Here is a 20,980-nt window from a genome sequence, read left to right as displayed (position 1 = left end):
CCAAAATTTAAATCCATGTCTGTCTGATTTCTAATTCTATATTCTGAACTATTATGTCACACTGCCTCCCTATGATCTATTCTGAATAATAGATAATTTTCATTAATTAATATAATTAAGGAAGAAAAGCAAAAAAATAGCATAAAATTGGGTTTTGAAAAAATAGTAGGGCTTCGTGCTGGTAATTGTTGAAGTTAGATGACTGACAGACATGTGGGGGTTTGTTTTATTTTGTCTCTTAAAATACTCTATAATAAATTTGTTTTTGTTTAAAAAAGAAAAGATTCCTGCAAGTCTGAGTCCAGCCTCAGCCGTTTAGTGAGGCCCTAGCAACTCAGTGAGATCTTGTCAAAAATAAAATATAAAAAGGGACCCTCTACCAGTGTAGCTAATTGGTAGCCCCTGGGTTAAATCCAAAAGAAAAGATTTCAAAAGGGAAGGCAGGCCTTATAGACTGGTTACATGAACTCAAATCTAGCCCAATACTTAGCATTGAATTGAAGCAAGTAAGTGAAACTCTCTAAACCTCCGTTGTCATATAGAACTTTCTGCAATAATAAAAATATTCCATATCTGCACTCTCTAGTACGTTAGGCACTTGCCACATGTATTCAATGTTCATTTGAAATGAAGGTAGTATTACTGAGGGACTAAATTTTTTATTTTAATTAAATTAATTTTCATTTTAGTTGCTTCTGTGGCTAATGGCTGTGGTATTGATTGAACAGCATAGCCAGCCAGTTTCCACATCTGTGAATGAACCCATTGTTAAAAGAACCTAATTCTGGGGCTAGAGTTGTAGCTCAGTGGTTGAGCGCTTGCCTGGCATGCGTGAGGCACTGGGTTCAATCCTCAGCACCACATAAAAAATAAATAAAAATAAAAGATATAAAAGCACCTAATTCATATGATTGTTCTGAGATTTATAGTTTATTATTTTTATAATAGATGTAGTTTAATGCCTAAATATTATAAATATTCAGTAAACATTTGCTTTTATTAGTATTTATCTTACCTTTTAAATATGTATATGTTAAGCCAAATGCAGTGATACACATCTGTGATCCCAGCTTCTCCAGAGGCTGAGACAGAGGGTCCCAAATGCCATCTTGGGCAACTTAGATAGACCCTGTCTCAAAATAAAAAAAGACTGGGTATGTAGAGGTCAGTGGTAGAGCGCTTCTTTAGCATATGCAAGGCACTGGATCTAATCCCCAGCACCATAAAAGAGAAATTATATTTCTCAAAATATATTGAAATTAGTTAAAAAAAATCAAGACTTCCTTTTAATAGCAACTGTAATCATTAAAGTTATGCCAATTATAGAATTAACTAGCAAAAAATTTTAGCAAAACATCTGAGTGTTTTAACACTGTTTTATAAATTTATCATATCATAATTTCTTAGATCCTGAATAGATATTTCACAGGATATGAAAGCTTGCTCTCAATGGAAGAACTAGCTTCTTATTTGAAAAAGCAACTCTAGTTGTACCCTGGTTACATAAATGAAGTGATGTGATATGATGATGGCATAAAAGTGACAGCTCAGTCAACAAGTTGAATCTAGTAAGCTGGATCACTGTACTTACAATTCTGTAAACCCTCAATTTTTCACCCTACTTTGAGCCAATGGCATTTCAAGTCCTACAGTAGATTTATCCTGGGTTTTGAATACACATCAACCTGGCTTCTTCTCTTATGGTGAATGTATCTATAAAATTATTCCCCAATGATTCAAATTGTCAAGATCATTGTAATGTCATGTGTAGCTAATTAAAAAAATAATAATAAATATATAGGTATATAGATAGATAGATTATAATGTGAACTTCAAGGGATGGTTGAGAAAATTAAACACACTAACACATGTAAAGCTTCTAGCCAGGGCCTGCCAGGTGGCACACTTGTAATTTCAGCAATTTAGGAGGCTGAGGCAGGAGGATTGCAAGGTTTAGGCCAGTCTCAGCAATTTATCAAGGCCCTGTCTCAACATAAAAAAGGACTAAGGATATAGTTCAGTGATATCGCACCCTGGGTTCAATTCCCAGTATCAAAAAAAAAAAAAAAAAAAACCTTCTGGCACATGTGAGAAATTCGGTAAATGTAACTTCCACTCCCTTTTTCCTTTACTAACTCAAAAATTTAAGCAGTAGATGGTTCATCCGGAAAGATTAGTAAATTGTTATGTTTTTGAAAATGCCTGTTCTTTTTTGGTGGGTGTTGATTTTAATTGTAAAGAGTATTTACATCAAATGATTATTAAAAATGTTTTTCTAGCTTATAAATAAGATTTCTTCTTTTTTTTTTTTTTTTTTTTTTTTTTTTTGGTACCAGGGATTGAACTCAACCACTGAGCCACATCCCCAGCCCTTTTTTGTATTTTATTTAGAGACAGGTCTCACTGAGTTGCTTAAGACCTTGCAAAATTGCTGAGGCTGGCTTTGAACTCATAATTCTCCTGTCTCAGCCTCCCCAGCCACTGGGATTACAGGCATGTGCCAGCATAAATAAGAATTGTTTTAAAGAACAAAATAATTTTGTGCTTTCCTTAGAAAATTAAATGATACCTCCATATCATACTCACCCCTTGCACATCTAGCTATTCATACAATATATATTCAATTTCTAAAAAGGTTAAAGCAAAAATACAGTGTAACAAAATCACTAAAAATGTGTTAAAAGCTTATATTTGAGATGTCACTGCTAACTGCTTCAAGTCCCCTATCACTAAAGTATTTACCAACCTAAAAGTAGAACTGTTAACTCTCCTCTACCAAACTGCAAGAGACAGCCTGGGCAATATAGTTTTTTCTCTACTAAAGAACCAAAGAAGGGGCTGGGGATGTGGCTCAAGCGGTAGCGCACTCGCCTGGCATGCGTGCGGCCCGGGTTCGATCCTCAGCACCACATACAAAACAAAGATGTTGTGTCCGCCGATAACTAAAAAATAAATATGAAAAACTCTCTCTCTCCCTCTCTCTTTAAAAAAAAAAAAAAAACCAAAGAAAGCATTCAAAGAGAATAATTAGCATAATTTTCTTTCCCTGGTGTCAGATCTCAGTTTATTCTTAACTAGTAACTGAAGAAGAAAAGACTTCTCTTACATGGCTAAGCCAGAGTATAATGATCCAGGAAGTTAAGGAACAATATATCAGGAATATGTTTTCATATAGCAGGTAAAACAGCCATAAACATGAATTTCTAAGTAATAATTAACAGTGAATTTAACAATTATGGCTGTAATATACCATTCGAGATAGATGTGCTTATAAGGAGATTTGTAGTTGCTTTATGAGTCACGCATAGAAGCTTTGTATTCTTAAAGGTAAGTTTCCACGGTTATGAAATATGTCTTACAGAGACTAAACTTCTGTTGAGTAATTACATATATACTAGCAGAATAGTGAATATGATCATGTCAAAGTTTTAGAGACTCCCATGTTGAAGGTAGTCTCTTATGACTTGAGTGTATTATAATGAAGAAAAGACTTTGAAAATATATATCCATATCTTCTAATCACAGAAATGTTGTCCATGGAGTTCATACTATTTGTGATAAGCCAGTGTCTTTCAGATACAACACAGTTGCTCTGTAAAACCATTTGTCTGCCTGCCTTTTATTTCATGTTGTGTGTTTGGTTTGCTATTTAATCATAGAATATTTACTTTATTCTTAAAAAGACTATATATAAAATATTTCTAAAGAATTATCCAGTCAAAATCCTTTAATTACTGCAAACTGTTCATTCCCTTTACACTACTTTTTATTTAATGGGCCTGTTGGCATTTGAGACTGTTTTGTACGCACTGCACATAGGCTATGTTTATATATTGTGTATTTGTGCATACTTACATATGAACATACAAACATCTGTTTCTTGAAAATTCCTAGTCCTGTTTACTGGAGTTTACTTCAATTTTGAAGAATATTTTATTTTCAAAGTGATTCCAGCTAGAGAGAGATAATTTTAGAGTTTAAGAAACACCTGATCCTTACCCTGTTTGGGGGACTATGGCAGAGCATGACACTCAGTTTCCTTTATACCATTTTGTTCTTTCAACTCCTCAGCCCAGTAGGATCTCTGGCGCCTAACTCCGAAAGTCAGTTTGTTTTTCTGCTCAGCTGCTTACCTTTATTGGCGTTTAATTACTGTTTTCCTGTGATGCCTGTTTTTCATCTAAATTAGTAATACTGTATAGCATTTATGTTGAGTTTTATGAGTTCAACACTTTATATAATCATACATTAGATAATTCACATATCCCTCTGGCATATCTGAATATTTTCCATTACTACAGATGTGAAAGCTGAGGTTCAATGGAGCAGTGTATATTGTGCTTTGTACTACATAGTTGAGTCAGGGACTTAGTTGGAAACACAAGTCAGAATTGCATCTAGTCTTTCTTTTAGAGGATACTCCAAATACTTCCTAGGGGAAAGTTCTCAATTACTAGGAAGGAGGAGTATGTGTACTTTTCCTTCTTAAATCCTTGGAATTACCAGTTCTTCTAGAATATGTACTCCTTGTATTAAAAAAGCTTTGGAGGCTGAGAATGTAGCTCAGTGGTGGAGTGCTTGCCTAGCATGCATGAGGCCCTGGGTTCAATCCCTGGTACCATATTTAAAAAAAAAAAAAAAAAAAAAACTTCTGCCTAATAGTTTAAAAATTGTCAGCATAGCCAGGTGCAGTGGCACTCACCTGTAATCCCAGCGGCTTGGGAGGCTGAGACAGGAAAATTGTGAATTCAAAGCCAGTCTCAGCAACTGCAAGAAACTAAGCAACTCAGTGAGACCCTGTCTCTAAATAAAATACAAAATAGGGCTGGGGATGTGGCTCAGTGGTCTAGTGCCCCTGAGTTTAATCCCCAGTACCAAAAAAAAAAAAAAAAAAGCTTTCCATTTTCTTAAAGTATAGCATAAAGATGTTTTATATATTTAGCAAAACAATTCTCATTAATTTTACCCTTGTAAATTTTGTCTGAACATTTGAGGAATTGTTACTATGGTTTATTATTGCTTTTCTTAATTCTTGTGAGTACTGATTGAGTAAATTTATTCTGATGGCATTAGAAGAATATTTCACTTAATTGTTCTAATTTCTGTCTGTTGAATAGTAAAACTACAGACAATAAAAAGCAGGTCCCAAATATTTCTCTTTTAAAATATTAGTATGTCCTTATAATTAGGCCCATAGATACCTTCTCACCTTCTTCTGTCAGAAAATTGGTCACATCAAGGGAAACATTCACAGTGCAGACTTAGAAACTTAAAATTGAACTAAGAATTTAGAGACAAAAATTATTTTCCCAAGTGTATCACAAACTAATTCATTTACCTAACTCAGTTATTTCTGGTAATTTAGTGTACAGTAAATTTAAAAATACTACTTTTAGTTTTTAAGTATAAATATTTTAATATGACCTCCTATATTTTGTGTTTTAATGTTTTACACTTACATAATTTCTTTTTATCTTTAGTCTTACTTTCTTTTTACATTTTATGAATAAATAGTCAAATGTAAAACACTGATTTTATGCTTAGGTAGGCAAGAAAGTGTTCGTAGAAAGCCTCTCATTTTCTTTTTTTTTTTTTTTTTTTTAAATTTTGTTTCACATTTATAGAAACTGTGAAAAACACCGACATTTTCCCATGTTACAGCACAACATTTCAACGGAATATTTCTTGCCATAAATAAGATCTTACTGATTTGTATAACTGAAATTAAACAGTTTTTGTTCTTAAAGTTAAAATAAAAATGACTTAAATGATTGTTGAAAGAGTCTTCTGCTTGGTATCATGGTGCACACCTGTAATCCTAGCGACTTGGAGGCCAAGGTAGGAGGATCACATGTTCAAAACCAGTTTCAGCAACTTAGCAAGACCCTAAGCAACTTAGCAAGACCCTGTCTCAAAATAAAAAGGGCTATGCAATCCGGATACCAAAAAAAGAACTTTTGACAAAATGACTAGGCTAATCATTAAATTAAGCATTAAAATGACAGGTCTGATATCTTTATTAACTACAAATTGAATTTATCTTTTAAGTCAAACCAACTTGACATCAAATTTAATTTATCTTTAAGATTTATGTTTACTATTTTGCTATTTAATATTTGTTAACTAAATTTACACCAGTATGATCACTTATTAAAACTTTGGATTGTTTCTTTTTTCTAGCAACTTAAATAAAGAAAAGTCAGCTTTACTACAGATGAAGAATCAAATGGCACTAGATTTAGAACAACTTCTAAATCATCGTGAGGTACTTTTTCCATCTTATAATAATTTTTACCATTTTAAGCATTTTCAGAATCCATGTTGGGTTAGGATTATTGGATCCCAGTTGCCTCTGTTCATTAACAACTTCTCATGTTTGCATCTCACTGTGATCTGGCCCTTTTCACTCAACTTGTGATATATTTTATTCTTAGAGTCAATTCTTATTTCTGGAATGCCCTTTCTCTTGTTGACCAGTATTGATTTGTTCACATTTTCATCACTGAATTTCCACATTATTTATTCATTATCTATTTTATCTCTTTCTGCCATGAGACAATAAATTTCTTTAGTGTGCCTCTGTCTATGTATCAATGGACTCCCAGTTCCTAATATACAATATTTGTATTGAGCTTTAAAGTTCATGCAGTTCTTTTATTTTATTTCATTTGTTCCTTAACAGAAATCTTTTAAAATAATTATCCCCATTTTGTAGAAAGAAAAATGAGTTTTAAGTGGCTTGCCAAATGCTAGTTAATACCCAAGATACATGCCCAGTTTTGTTTTGTTTTTTAGTCTTATTTATTAAGGTATAATATACAAACAGTAAGATTCACTCATTTTGGCATAGATTTCTGGTTTTTCTGACGAACGTACAATCTGTAACTACTACCACAGTCAATATACTGAATAATTTCACTACCCCAAAAAGTCTCCCATGCACCCTGTAGTTGATCCCCTGCCAAAACAACCACTAATCTATTTTCTACAGTTTTATCTTTCACATTATGTCATAAAAATAAAAATTGTCAATATGTAGCCTTTTTTAAATATATTTTTTATTTGTAGATAGACACATTACCTTTATTTTATTTGTTTTATTTTTATATGGTGCCAGGGATCGAACCCAGCGCCTCACGCATGCTAGGCAAGTGCTCTACCACTGAGCCACAACTCCAGCCCCAATATGTAGCCTTTTGAGTCTGGCTTTTTTCAGTTACTGAATGGGATAGTTCATTTTATAGGCCTCCCACAGTTTGTTGGTCTGTTCACTAGTTGATAGATATTTAAGTCATTTCCATTTTCAGATGTATACAAATAAAATAATATGGTATATTAATATTATAATTATTGATTTATTATATTAATATTTTGATGTAATATATTATGAAATTATAAATAAAGCAGTTTAATTTAATCTATGACTAAAATAGCTGTATATAGATTTTTGTGTAAACCTAAGTTTTCATTTCTCCGGGTACATACCCTGGGACACAAACTGAATAAATGGTAATTAAAGTGAATGTTTATAAGAAACTGCAAGACTTTTCCAAAATTAGTGGGGTTTTTTGTTTGTTTGGTATAGGAGATTGAAACCAAAGGTGCTTAACCACTGAACCACATCCCCCGCCCTTTTAATTTTTTATATAGAGACAGGGTGTCACAGAGTTGCTTAGGACCTTGCTAAGTGGCTAAGGCTGGCCTTGAGCTTGTGATCTTCCTCCTGCCTCAGCCTCCTGGGTTGCTGGGATTACAGGAATGTGCCACCACACCCTGCAAAATGAGTATACTTTTGCATTTCTACCTGCAATGAATGAGAGTTCTAGTAACTATGCATCCTAGACAGCATTTGGTATTGTTAAGCCTACTTTATAATCCAAAGCATTTTTACCACTGGCCTATCTAATGCCTTGTTTTAGCTATCTTTATCATTTTGGTATCCTAAAAGAGAAATATACATTCAAAGCAGATCAGTGACTCAAGAGTATCCTAAAAACATTGTTTCCTAGTCTGGAAAAGGTATACCAGCCATTTAGGAAGAAGTTACTATAAATATATTTTGAGAAAGATATATTAAGAACTATTACTGGAAGCAGTTTTAAGGTACATATCTTAGAAATGGTGTCAGAGGAATTGAAGGATTGTCTCAATCTTAGAAATGACTTCATTTGTTTGTTTTGTACTGAGGATTGAACCTGGGGTGCTTTGCCACTGAACTACATCCCATCCCCAGTCTTTTTCTTTTCTTTTCCCCCACTTATTCCTAGAATTCTGCCTTCAAATCATTGTTTTTCTGCTGTGAAAGCCTGATTGATTCATTATGTGGAATTTTCACATGCTTTTGAAGTTGAATATTTAACAGAGTATAATAATTACTGATGTCTAGTCAGTCATATCAACAACATTTTTTTCCATAAAGCTGTATAACAGTTTCTTTCTTTCTTTCTTTCTTCCTCTTTCTTTCTTTCTTTCTTTAGAGTGGTGGTTCTCATTTGATTTTAAAGAAATATGCTACACACTGCATATAAGCAATTTTAATTCATATATTTTATGTCATATTTGCAATCACTTGAAATGCGTCCAAATAATAACTGAAAAGTTTTACTTATGCATTTCCTGCTACTGCAAGGCATCAGTGAAATTTGTATGGGTGCGTATCTAATTAAATAATTATCAGGAAGTTTTTATGTATTTGACAGTATATCTTCACTTGGAAATTATAGTTAATAATCTAATGTTGGGCTCTTCATAATACCAGCCATCTAAAGAAAAGCAGTGTTTTGTTTTTTTTTTTAAGCAAAGTAAAAATTAAAGCTTAGTAAAGAAAATCAGACCCAAGTTTGTTATCTTTTTCTAAGAACCATGAAATACCAACATGCATAGTGTGTTAAGATGCAAAGGTCTATGCAGGCTGGTTATATGGAAAGATTACCACTGTTGACCCCACTGTTGGCCATTCACTTGATCATTTGCCCAACAAAACAAAGGGTCTACATAGGATTTGTTTATTCATTTCATGAATGTTGATTTATTCACTTATGAATATTTATGGTCTTGAAGTTCACATGCTCAGAATAACCAATAGATAAGGGTCAGATAAGAATAATTGAGGGCCCAGGGCATACACTTTCAATTCTAGTAACTCTGGGGGCTGAAGAAAGAGGATTGCTAATTCAAGGCCAGCCTCAGCAATTACTGAGGCCCTGTCTCAGAATAAAATTTAAAAGGACTAGAAATATGGATCAGTGTGGTGCTCCTCAGCACCACAAGTAAATAAGTAAATAACCGATTTTTTTTTTCTATGCTAGGGATCAAACCCAGAGTCTAGAGCATGCTGGGCAAATACTCTATTACTGAACTAAGCCCTAACCCCTCTTCCCTCTAACGCTTGATAAATATTTTTTTGAAAGTGAAAATCAGAACCATTACTAGAGTGAGTCAAGTAAGGCACCTAGAGCACACAATGTTAAGGTGACGCCATTCTCAGGGCTGTGCCAAGTGCAGGGTCAACACCCAAGAGCCACTGCCTCTTGACAGTTTGTACCCAAGGCTACTGGTTTGCAACACACTAATCAAGGCCCTGGAAAAATTACCTAATTTAAGTCATAGTTTTAATCAATAAAATTTCAACAATTAGCAATTTAAAAAGAGAACAAATGAACATTTTAAAGTTTCTCATTTTGTTAAAGAGTTCTAGCTTAACTTTTCAGCAGTTACTTAGTTATGATGAGGCCGTTCATGTTCCTGTAATGTGAATGAGATCACCAACTCAGTTGGTGAAAATGAAATTAAATGAAAAAAAGAAAACGGGTAGAACAATTTTTTTTCTTTGGTACTGGGGATTGAACCCAGGGGCATTAACCACTAAACCACATCCCAGCCCTTTTTAATATTTTATTTAGAGACAGAGTCTTGCTAAATTGCTTATGGCCTCACTAAATTGCTAAGGCTGGCTTTGAACTTGCTATTCTCCTGCCTCGATCTGTCAGGATTACAGACATGTACCACTGTGCCCAGCCAAGTAGGACAATTCTAAACAAAAAATTCTAAAACATTTGGAACCTGCCCACAAAGAGTTTATACTTTCTATATTAGTATTAGCTCAAAAATATTGACTTAAAAGTATCTATTCCCATGCTGAGAGTTAAGTTGTATTCTAAAGATTTTCAAAACTGCATATTGGCTTCCAATGCTATAAGTTTTTAGTATTTATATATTCAGGAAATAGTTCCATATATTTGTAATTATAAGTTATGTGTTAGGTGATTTTTAGCCTTAACTTTTCTTTACAAAAATATTAGTCTAATATTATGTTTTTTAATAGTTTTTAAATGATATAAAAATACAAAGAGAAAGTAGGTATGAAAAAATAGCATTTTAGGTTGTCTTTTTGGAGTACAAAGTTCAGCTGCCTTCAATATGTTAAGTTAAAGGATTTGCTTAAACCGGACAATGAAGCACGCCTATAATCTCAGCAGTTTGGGAGGCTGAAGAATCATGAGTTCAAAGCCAGCCTCAGCAATTTAGCAAGACCCTCAGCAACTAAGCCACAAAGTAAAATATAAATAAAATATTTAAAAGGGCTGGGAATGTGGCTCAATGATTAAGAGTTCCTGGGTTTAATCCCTGGACCACAAAAAAAAAAAAAAAAAAGGATTTGCACTATAAAATGCTAACTTAAAATTTCTATCATAAATTGAGGGTTGGGCTGGGGATGTGGCTCAAGCGGTAGTGCGCTCGCCTGGCGTGCGTGCGGCCCGGGTTCGATCCTCAGCACCACATACAAACAAAGATGTTGTGCCTGCCGAGAACTAAAAAATAAATATTAAAATTCTCTCTTTCTTTCTCTCTCTCTACCTCTCTCTCTCTTTAATAAATAAATAAATAAATAAATAAATAAATAAATAAATTGCGGGTCTGGGGTTGTGGCTCAGTGGGAGAGCACTTGTCTAGCATGTGTGAGGCAGTGGGTTCAATTCTTAGCACCACATGTAAATAAATAAAATAAAGGTCTATTGAAAACTAAAAAATATTTTTAAAAATTTTTTTTCTATCGTAAATTGAATTTGAGTTCTCTTCTAAATTCAAGGGTTTTTGGAGAGAGGGTTAGGTTTTTGTTGTTTGCTTCGGTTTTGTTTTGTTTTGTTTTGAGGTCTATATTGCCCAGGCTGGCCTTAAATTCATAAACTCAGGTGATCCTCCCACCTCAGCCTCAGAGTAGTTAGGACTACAGGTATTAAGCCACTGTGTCTGGCTTAAATTCTCCAGATTTTGTCCCCTTATTCAGTGAAACCACAAATCAGAGTGGAGAAAGCTGGGGGTGTGACTGTGGTAGAGCACCTGCCTAGCATGCAAGAAGTTCTGTCCTGAATGAGCACCACCAATAAAAAAGAAATTCTCTTTGTCTCAGATATTCCGCCTGGGGAGAAAAGACAAGATCACTCTCTTCATAAAATTCCTTCCATTAATGCACAATTTATTATCATGCCTTCAGCTTTTACAGAAAGAAGATCAAAACAAAGTCTGGTGTGATTTCTCTTTGTTTTGTAAAAGTACTTAAGGCAGTCTACTGAATACTTCCACATATATTATCTAATTTAATCTTTACTACAGTCCACTGGTAAATACCACTGTCCCCTCCACCGCCTGGTTACAGATGAAACTGATGCTGATAAGAGTTCAACCATGATTACACACTGTCAAAATTAGAAGTAAATCCATTTTTTTTTCCCCAGGGGAGAAAAAAGTCTTTCTCCTTAGTTCTGTTTAGACATCAGATTTCAGGAAGAGTTATTGCTTGCATGAGTTCCAGGAAAGTTTTTGCCTCTGTAGATGAAGTTATATCTTTATTTTTGTCAAAAAATGAAAACTTTATAATTTAATATGTTTCCTTTTTGTCTTAGTTGCCAGAAAACTCAAAGCTGAATGCCTTATCCAGGTGTTATCATCTGTTTTTCCCATGTTTTACTTTTGATTCCTTAGAATAACTTTTTTTTGTTTTCTTCAGGTAGGTCATATCTGTTTTATACTTAAATGTCTTCAAGGTACTAAGAGTAAGACCTAGTGTAAATAAAATATTAGCCTAAATAATCAGGTTTAACAAAAAGAGGTAAAAGGAAAACGAACAACTCATGATCTCACTCTTAGTAAACAGTAAAAATTGAAGACATTTAGTTTAAAAGATTTTGAGTATAAGAAATGTACTCTCTTGGAGTGGAATTTTTCTTGAGATTATCTCTCAGGAATCTTAATTAATTACCTTTAGTTTTCATACACTCATATTTGCCTTAAATTATATAAGAGTTCCTGATCACCGGTGAACTTCTAACTCTGCTTTTTTCTGGGTGGAGCGGGGGTGGTTTGTTGTTTGTGGTGCTGGGGATGGAACCCAGGCCTCACCAGTGCTCCCATGCTTGGCAGGTGTACTATCACGAGCAGTACCGAGCTATACTCCCTAGTCCCTAATACTGCTTTTCTTTATATGTATTTGGTCATATTTTCTCAGAAATAAATTTTTGAGAGTAGGAAAAGTATCTTGTTTGTTTGTTTGTTTGTTTCTTACCAGGGATTGGACCCAGGGGCATTTAACCACTGAGCCACGCCTATACCCCTTTTCATTTTTTTATATTTTGAGATAAGATCTCACTAAGTTGCTTAGTGTCTTACTAAACTGCTGAGGCTGGCGCCAAACTTGTAATAGTCCTACTTCAGTTCTCTGAGTTGCTGGGATTACAGGCATGCACCACCACACCTGGCTCCTAATGGAGCTCCAAAAGCCAGGGGAAAGGAAAGGAGGAGAGCTACAGCAAATGGATGGGATTTAGCTTTAGACCAAAGTATCACCTTTCTTCAATTAGAAGAGTAGAAATATTGTGTGAGGATAAAAGTAAGTTTGGAGATTTGTTGGTATGTTAGTCAGTTTTCCAACACTATAACAAATATCTGAAATAATCAAGTTATAAAGAGAAAAGGTTTATTTTGACCTATGGTTTAGAAATTTCAGTACATGATTGGCCCTCTTGCTTCTGGTTATATCACAAGACATCATATCATGGTGAGAACACATGGCAAAACAAAACTTCATACCTCATAGCTGGAAAGAAAAAGAGGAAGAGAAAGAGGCTGGGATCCCACTATTCTCTTAAAGGATATGCCCCCTGTGACCTAAAGACCTGTACTAATCCCTACCTGAATTGTCTTCACCGTCTCTCAGTAGTGCCAAGCTAGAGACCAAGCCTTTAACACATGGACTTTTGGAGGACACTCATCCAAACTCTAACTGGTGGTAATAATTTAAGGAGTTTCTATTTAATGGATGTTTTCTAATGGAAAGAGGCATGAATGGGTCAGAGTTTTGTTTTGTTTTGTTTTAATGTAGAGCAGAACAAGATTATTTATTACTATTATTTGCTACGTGGTAGTGCTTTTTTATTTCACAGGGTTTTTTTTTTTTTTTTTTCTTATGGCACTAGGAATTAAACTTGGGGCCTCATGCATGTTAGGCCAGTGTTCTACCACTGAGCTGTCTCCCCAGCAGGGCCAGAGTTTTGAGGAAGGAAGAATTTTGAAATAGTTCTCAAATGAATGAGTGAAAGAATTCCCACATTAAGAAGTCATATATTTATAGTGGTACCATTCTGTGTAATTTCTCTTTAGCACCACTTGGCACCCTGGGTGTATAAACATGGAGAAGATGGACAGCTGGATTGATCCCATTCTGCCTTCTACTCTGTGTACATGTTCAGCTCTGTTCTTAAATTGTAAGGCTGGGGTTACCTTTATATTCCTTGTGTTACCTGCATTTTTAAATACTGTAGGAAAAGCTAACAATCAGACAGACAAGACTTGGGTTCATATCCCATCTCTGCTGCTTAAGAGCTATGGATTCTTGAGGTAATAATTTTATCCCTTTAAAATTGTTTCCAGGGGCTGGGGATGTGGCTCAGGCGGTAGCGCGCGCCTGGCATGCGTGCGGCCCGGGTTCGATCCTCAGCACCACATACAAACAAAGATGTTGTGTCCGCCCTAAACTAAAGGAAATAAATATTAAAAAAAAATAAAAATAAAAACTGTTTCCACATTTGTAAATAAAGGTAATATCTACTTTGAAGAGTTGTATAAGGATTAAATAATGTAATTAAGCTCCTGGCATGTAACAGTAACTCAAAAAATAGATTCCCTTTCCTCTTTTACACCCATTTCAAAGGTCACTTTAAGTGTTATCAATTCTTCGGCAAGATGGGTCAAAGTCAGAGTGGTGGTCATGGTCCTGGAGGTGGCAAGAAGGATGACAATGATAAGAAAAAAATATATATGAACCTCCTGTACCAACCAGAATGAGGAAAAAGAAGAAGAAAACAAAGGGACCAGATGCTGCCAGCAAACTCCCACTGGTGACACCTCACACTCAGTGCCGCTTGAAATTACTGAAGTTAGAAAGAATTAAAGATTATCTTCTCATGGAAGAAGAATTCATTAGAAATCAAGAACAAATGAAACCATTAAAAGATAAGCAAGAGGAGGAAAGATCAAAGGTGGATGATCTGAGGGGGACCCCAATGTCAGTAGGAACTTTGGAAGAGATCATTGATGACAGTCACACCATCGTGTCCACATCTGTGGGCTCAGAACACTATGTCAGCATCCTTTCATTTGTGGACAAGGATCTGTTGGAACCAGGCTGCTCAGTTCTGCTCAACCACAAAGTGCATGCTGTGATAGGAGTGCTGATGGATGACACAGATTGGTCACAGTGATGAAGGTGGAAAAGGCCCTCCAGGAGACCTATGCAGATATTGGGGGGTTGGACAACCAAATCCAGGAAATTAAGGAATCTGTGGAGCTTCCTCTCACCCACCCTGAATATTATGAAGAGATGGGTATAAAGCCCCCGAAGGGGGTCATTCTCTATGATCCACCTGGCACGGGTAAAACCTTGTTAGCCAAAGCCGTAGCAAACCAAACCTCAGCCACTTTCCTAAGAGTGGTTAGCTCTGAACTTATTCAGAAGTAACTAGGTGACGGTCCCAAACTCGTGCGGGAATTGTTTCGAGTTACTGAAGAACGTGCACCATCCATTGTGTTCATTGATGAAATCGATGCCATTGGAACCAAAAGATACGATTCAAATTCTGGAGGCGAAAGAGAGATTCAGCAGACAATGTTGGAATTGTTGAACCAGTTGGATGGATTTGATTCAAGAGGAGACGTGAAAGTTATCATGGCCACAAACCGAATAGAAACTCTGGATCCAGCACTTATCAGACCAGGTCACATTGACAGAAAGATTGAGTTCCCCCTGCCTGATGAAAAGACTAAGAAGCACATCTTTCAGATTCACACAAGCCGGATGACACTGGCCAATGATGTAACCCTGGACGATTGAATTATGGCAAAGGACGACCTCTCTGGTGCTGACATCAAGGCAATCTGTACAGAAGCTGGTCTGATGGCCTTGAGAGAACGTAGAATGAAAGTAACAAATGAAGACTTCAAAAAATCTAAAGAAAATGTTCTTTATAAAAAACAAGAAGGCACCCCTGAGGGCCTCTATTTCTAGTGAACCATAGTTGCCTTCAGGAGTTTTCTTGACCCCTGAGAGGGTTGAGTTTGGGGAAGTTGCCCAGAAGAATCCATGTTCCTGTTGATTTTTATTAGCAAAACATCCTGTGTATCTTCTGGAGTACGACATATAGGATGCCCATTGGGCACCTTCTGTTCATCACTGTGCTGCTCTCTGCTTCCGAATAAAACATGCTCTTTCACAGACTAAATAAATAAATAAATAAATAAAATGTTATTGATTCTTCAAAATTAAGAAAGCCTGGCATGGTGGCACATGCCTACAATCCCAGCAACTTGGGATGTTGAGGCAGAAGGATTGCAAGTTCAAGGCCAGTCTAAGCAATTTAGTAGGGCCTAAAATTAGCAAGACCCTGTCTCAAAATAAAAAATACAAAGGGCTGGGGATATGGTTCAGTAGTAAAACATCCCTGAGTTCAATCCCCAGTATCAAAAAAAAAAGAGGGCGAGAGAAAATCATCATTTTCTACCTCATACCTAATGCCTATTAATATTTTTATTAGCGTGCATAACAGTGTACATCACAATTATGCATCCGTTTTGCCCAATAGAGTGCCAAATTTCTCGTTGTATATTAGCCTTTAGTGCAGCATTTAGCATCCAAATACTCATTTAAATGTTCATTAAACAAATTATGGCCCTTTTTAATCATCAATAATACTTGCAAACTGTCTAATTGAAAGCTTTAAAAATTGACATTTAATATATCTTCATTCCCTCCCCTTTAAAAAATTATTGCACTCTGATAACTAATACTTTTTTTTTTTTTTTTGGTAGTTGTAAATGGACACGATACTTTTATTTTGTTTATTTAGTTTTACATTGTGCTAGGGATCAAACCCAGGGCTCACACAGGCTAGGCAAGCACTCTACCACTGAGCTATAACCCCAGCCCCAACTAATACCATTTTTGCTGGACAAAGCACATAGCTCTCCTACACCCAAGAACAATTCCAAAGAACTGTCTGAAAGTAGCCAATAGGAAGTCATGTCTGGAATGTTTGTCTAGAATAGAACTGCTCCTAAACCTCAGGACATAGTAGTCATAGCCACAGCAACCTCTAGCTTATTAAGCCTCTAAGGAATAATATATATTTGTAGAATAGAAGACATTTGTTTCAGGCTGAAGGTGTAGCTCAGTGGTAGAGAGTTTGCCTTCCATGCATGAGGCCCTGAGTTCAATCCCAGGACCACACACAAAGAAAGAAAGAGAGAGAAAGAAAAGACATCTGTTTCTAAGACCTCAGATATCTGCTGTCCCCTTATTCAATGTTTCTACTAATAACATCTCTCAGGGATCATAGTCATTTCAGTTAGTATTTAACCAGAATTAGTCAACCATTCTTTACTAAGTTCCTAGAATGTACAAGGCCTCATACTTGCCTGAATGTTGGACTGACTCCCATTATCCTAGATAACTTGCTTCTATGGCAGTATATGTGGCTTAACGAAAGAAAACAAACCCTGCAGTCAGCCAGGTTTCTTAAAAGTGAAGTCACAGTATAATTATCATTCTTTTATGGTATGTTTATGTTCCCGGATACTAACTCATATGTTCTTTGTGATTTCTCGGAAGATTTCAGGGACATTTCAGCATCTCAAGTGCCCCTTAGGCAATCTTCTTCTTAAAGAGTTCCAACAAATTGCATATTTTTATATGTGTGTCACTCTTTTTGGTTCATACTTAACTGTTTTGAAATTTTCTTAAGAATACCTTTTTACGTGTTTTTCTTATACACCTATGTAGTTACATTTTACAGTCAGCATGACTTTAAAAAAAAAAAAAAGAAAGAAAGAAAAAGAAACACAGAAAGTCTGTTATTTTTTTCCTTAAAACAAAATGACTTTTCAGGTTCACACATTTCTCATCAATAGTGGTGCTCTTTAAGTTAAACCTTTTTTTTTTTCTTTTTTTTTAAGCTGGAGGGTGTAACTCAGTGGTAGAGCACATTCCTAGTATATGTGAGACTCTGGGTTTAATCCTAAGAACCAAAAAAATTTTAAATAGGGCTGGGGATGTGGCTCAAGCGGTAGTGTGCTCGCCTGGCATGCGTGCAGCCCGGGTTCGATCCTCAGCACCACATACAAACAAAGATGTTGTGTCCGCCGAAATCTAAAAAATAAATATTAAAAAAAAAATTTAAATAAATAATATTTTTTCAACTTGATGAATATAAGTTCATATTTTATTTTTATTTACTTATAGTACTGAAGATCGAACCCAGGGTTCAATTGAACTCACTCCACCACTGAGCTACATATCCCCCACTCCTTTTTATTTTTTATTTTGAGACAGCGTCTTGCTAAATTGCCAAGGCTGTCCTTGAACTAGTGATCCTCCTGCCTCAGGCTCCCAAGTTGCTGGGATTACAGGATATTCACCACACCCATTGTAAATGAGTATTTTAAAGAAAGTTGTGAAAACCTAAAGCACACATACATAGTGTAAGTTATATTTTCCCTATGAAGTTTTAGAATGCTTAGTTTATACATATAAGAATATGTGAATTCACATCTGAGAAAATTTAGGGAATTAAAATATTTTAAATTTGTATAACTTCTTTCTCCCAAATGGTTTAAAATGCTTTCAAATCAATTATGTTATAGCACCCTACTCAGGGAACAGGGGGATTGCAAGTTTGAAGCCAGTCTAAGCAACTTAGCAAGGCCCTGAGCAAGTTAGTGAGACCCTTTCAAAAAATACTAGAAATGTGGCTCAGTGGTTAAACATCTCTGGATTTAAAAAAAAAAAAAAAATTACTACTGTGGAAAATGAAGACTGTTTAAATCAAATGGCGGTGGCAGGGGTGATTTTTCTTTTTGATTAATTGCTATAATACTGTCTTGCTGGTAGCTGAAGGAGTTTCATATTTTCTTTAGACCTCATTAAGCACTACAGCTAGCTCTTGCTATATGAATTCTGCCATTTTGCTAGCACTGATGTGGCTCTTGGATCCCTACTTCATTAAAACTCTTAACTCCATTCATATTAATTTTTGTTACAAATCTTATAAAGGGGATGTTTTTAGGAATTTAGATCCACATTCTATTTAAGGCCCTAATATTTGGTTTTCATACACTGTTCAAGCCCATGATGGCCTTCATCTTGTATTGCTGTCACTCAAAGACTGGTGGCCCCTCCCAACATGGGCAATAAAAGAATCCTGTGATGGTCTTGTATGCATTTCACAGAAGTGGCAACTCACTCTAAATTGTCCATTGTGTCATATGTTAACTCTCCTCAGATTTTAATTGCACCGAAGACACTTTCAGATTGTATTCCATAGACCATGAAATTTATACAGAACTTAGTAGAGCTAGGTCAAAATTGTTTTGGTTTCTATAAGTATTTTGGCTTCTTCTTTAATTTCTTCATCATTTTTAAAATTACAAATACCTTTGTTGTATCTTGTAAGTAAAAGTCTGTCTTATATGAAGCAATATAATATCTCATCATAAAAATATTTTCTCTGCATATATATACCCTTTTAATTTTTATATCACATTTTCACATCTAAAATGGGTCATAGAGACCTATCATTTCTAGTTGTTGTTTTTTTAAAAATGAAATGTACATTTTTCCAACTTCATTTTAGAAGTTTGTAGTACATTTTCTTGTAACTTGAAGTATACTTCTCTAGAGCCAGGCACAATGGCACACACCTGTAATCCCAGCAATTTGGGAGGCTAACGCAGGAGGAGCACAAGTTTGAGGCCAGCCTCAACAGCTTAACAAAGCCCTAAGTAACTTAATGAGGCCCTATCTCAAAATAAAAATTTTGAAAAAAGGACTGGGGTTGTAGATCAGTGGTAAAGAACCCCTGGGTTTAATCCCTGATTAAAAAAAAAAAAAAAAAAAAACAGGGGGAGGGCGATATTACTTCTGCTTTTTATCAGTAAAGAACAAGTAAATGACCTCTTGCTAACCCTGTTTTATGATTCTTAGAATAGTAGCAGCTTATAACTAACCAAACAATTCTAGGGCATAAGGACACACAAACATATGCACATGCACACAGACCTTCAAAACTCTGAGATAAGTGTCTAGAAATGTGTAGTGGTCAGGAAAAAAACACCAGCAACCTGAGATAATCATGGTCATAATTGTCAGGGATCATATTGGCAGTATTTTGATATAAACTTACCAGTCATTGATCCTGTATCAAGAAGCTATGACTAAGAGGAAAATGCTAGGAATACAACATGGATATGGCATAGTACTCAAAGTGGAGGGCAGAGGTTAGAGACTGACGTTGATTCTAAAAATTAACAAAATATGCATCAAAATCTATCAGATTATATTAAAACTATAGAGCATGAATACTGTTATAGATGAATACTGTTTTAGAAGGAAAAACAGTACACTTCGTCAAAAAGCCAGGCATTATGGGGACATGATTGCCAGAAGGCAAAGACGGGCATCTAGTCAGAAATCCAAGGTATTTGGTAATGAGATGAGGTCAAGGGTCTAGGCAAAAGAGCAGAACAGAATCCAGTTCCCACACTCTGTTCTAAGTCAACAGTGGCAGTAGATTTCAGCTCAGGAGTCTACTTCAGTTTATTAACACTGGCTTCCTCTACCTGCATCACTGTTGAGGTGGACCTTAAGATCATATCCAGACTCAGGAAAGAATGTTTCACGTGGTTAGTTATGTCCCTGAGGCTATGACTGCACTGTTGTCTCTGTTTGCTATCACTTGTAAACACTGGAGCTCTCACTAAGCCTTCAGTCAGAAAGGTATAGCTCCCAAAGTGGTTGCCATCTCATCTCAGATGCATTAGAATACCGAGTAGCTAGACCTTGTCCTGTTCTGCCTTCGCCAGGACTTCTTTCTTTATTCTGTTCTGGACCCAAAACTTTTAATGCTAGGAAACAATCTAAGGACAAGAATCAGGATGATGAAAGAATTCTTTTCAGTCATAAGAGAGATGAATGAACTGGAGATGTTTAGAGAAGATAAGGCTTAAAGAAAGATAAGAAATTTAAAAGAAGCAATAACAGCACTTGTTACACATGTCTCCAAAGACTGGGATTAAAACTGAAGGAGACACCTTTCATGTTTTGCTTTGTTTTCAGTTTGGGTCTTGATTCGTTTTTTTGTAATTTAGTAAGGAAATGCTACATTGATGGCTAATTTGGCTGATTTTTCAAACCTGAGGTCTGTGGCTATATGGTCTGAAGAGATGTGTTATTTTTTTAAATTGACATATAGTGTACACATGTATGAGGTATAGTATGTATAATTCAATACATGTATACAGTATGCACAGAGAGGATTTTTAAGGTGTGTTTAGAAGTTAGGTTAAATGACTTGAAGACCCCTTCCAGACTTGAATTATGTGCATCGAAGGCCTTGATAGAAGGCAACTGCATTGTTGTATAAATGATAGCTTTGAA

General features: G+C 35.6%; 1 protein-coding gene across 4 annotated transcripts in view; it reads left to right on the top strand.

Moving 5' to 3' along the window:
- Pibf1 (progesterone immunomodulatory binding factor 1) overlaps window positions 1-20,980 on the top strand; it is a 220,968-nt gene that overhangs the window by 175,966 nt on the left and 24,022 nt on the right. For 3 of the 4 annotated variants that reach the window (XM_076871971.2, XM_076871969.2, XM_076871972.2), the window contains one exon: window positions 6,181-6,265. In XM_076871971.2, coding sequence (XP_076728086.1) covers window positions 6,181-6,265 — 85 coding nt within the window. Of the gene's footprint in view, window positions 1-6,180; window positions 6,266-14,206; window positions 15,685-20,980 lie in introns of those variants that run through there. The other variant, XM_076871970.2, reaches the window with a different exon arrangement.

Source organism: Callospermophilus lateralis, chromosome 12 (genome assembly GCF_048772815.1).
Source record: "Callospermophilus lateralis isolate mCalLat2 chromosome 12, mCalLat2.hap1, whole genome shotgun sequence".
Classification (NCBI taxonomy): Eukaryota; Metazoa; Chordata; class Mammalia; order Rodentia; family Sciuridae; genus Callospermophilus; species Callospermophilus lateralis.
The sequence above is the reverse complement of the archived record's forward strand: the minus strand, read 5'-3'. Positions and strand labels throughout refer to the sequence as shown.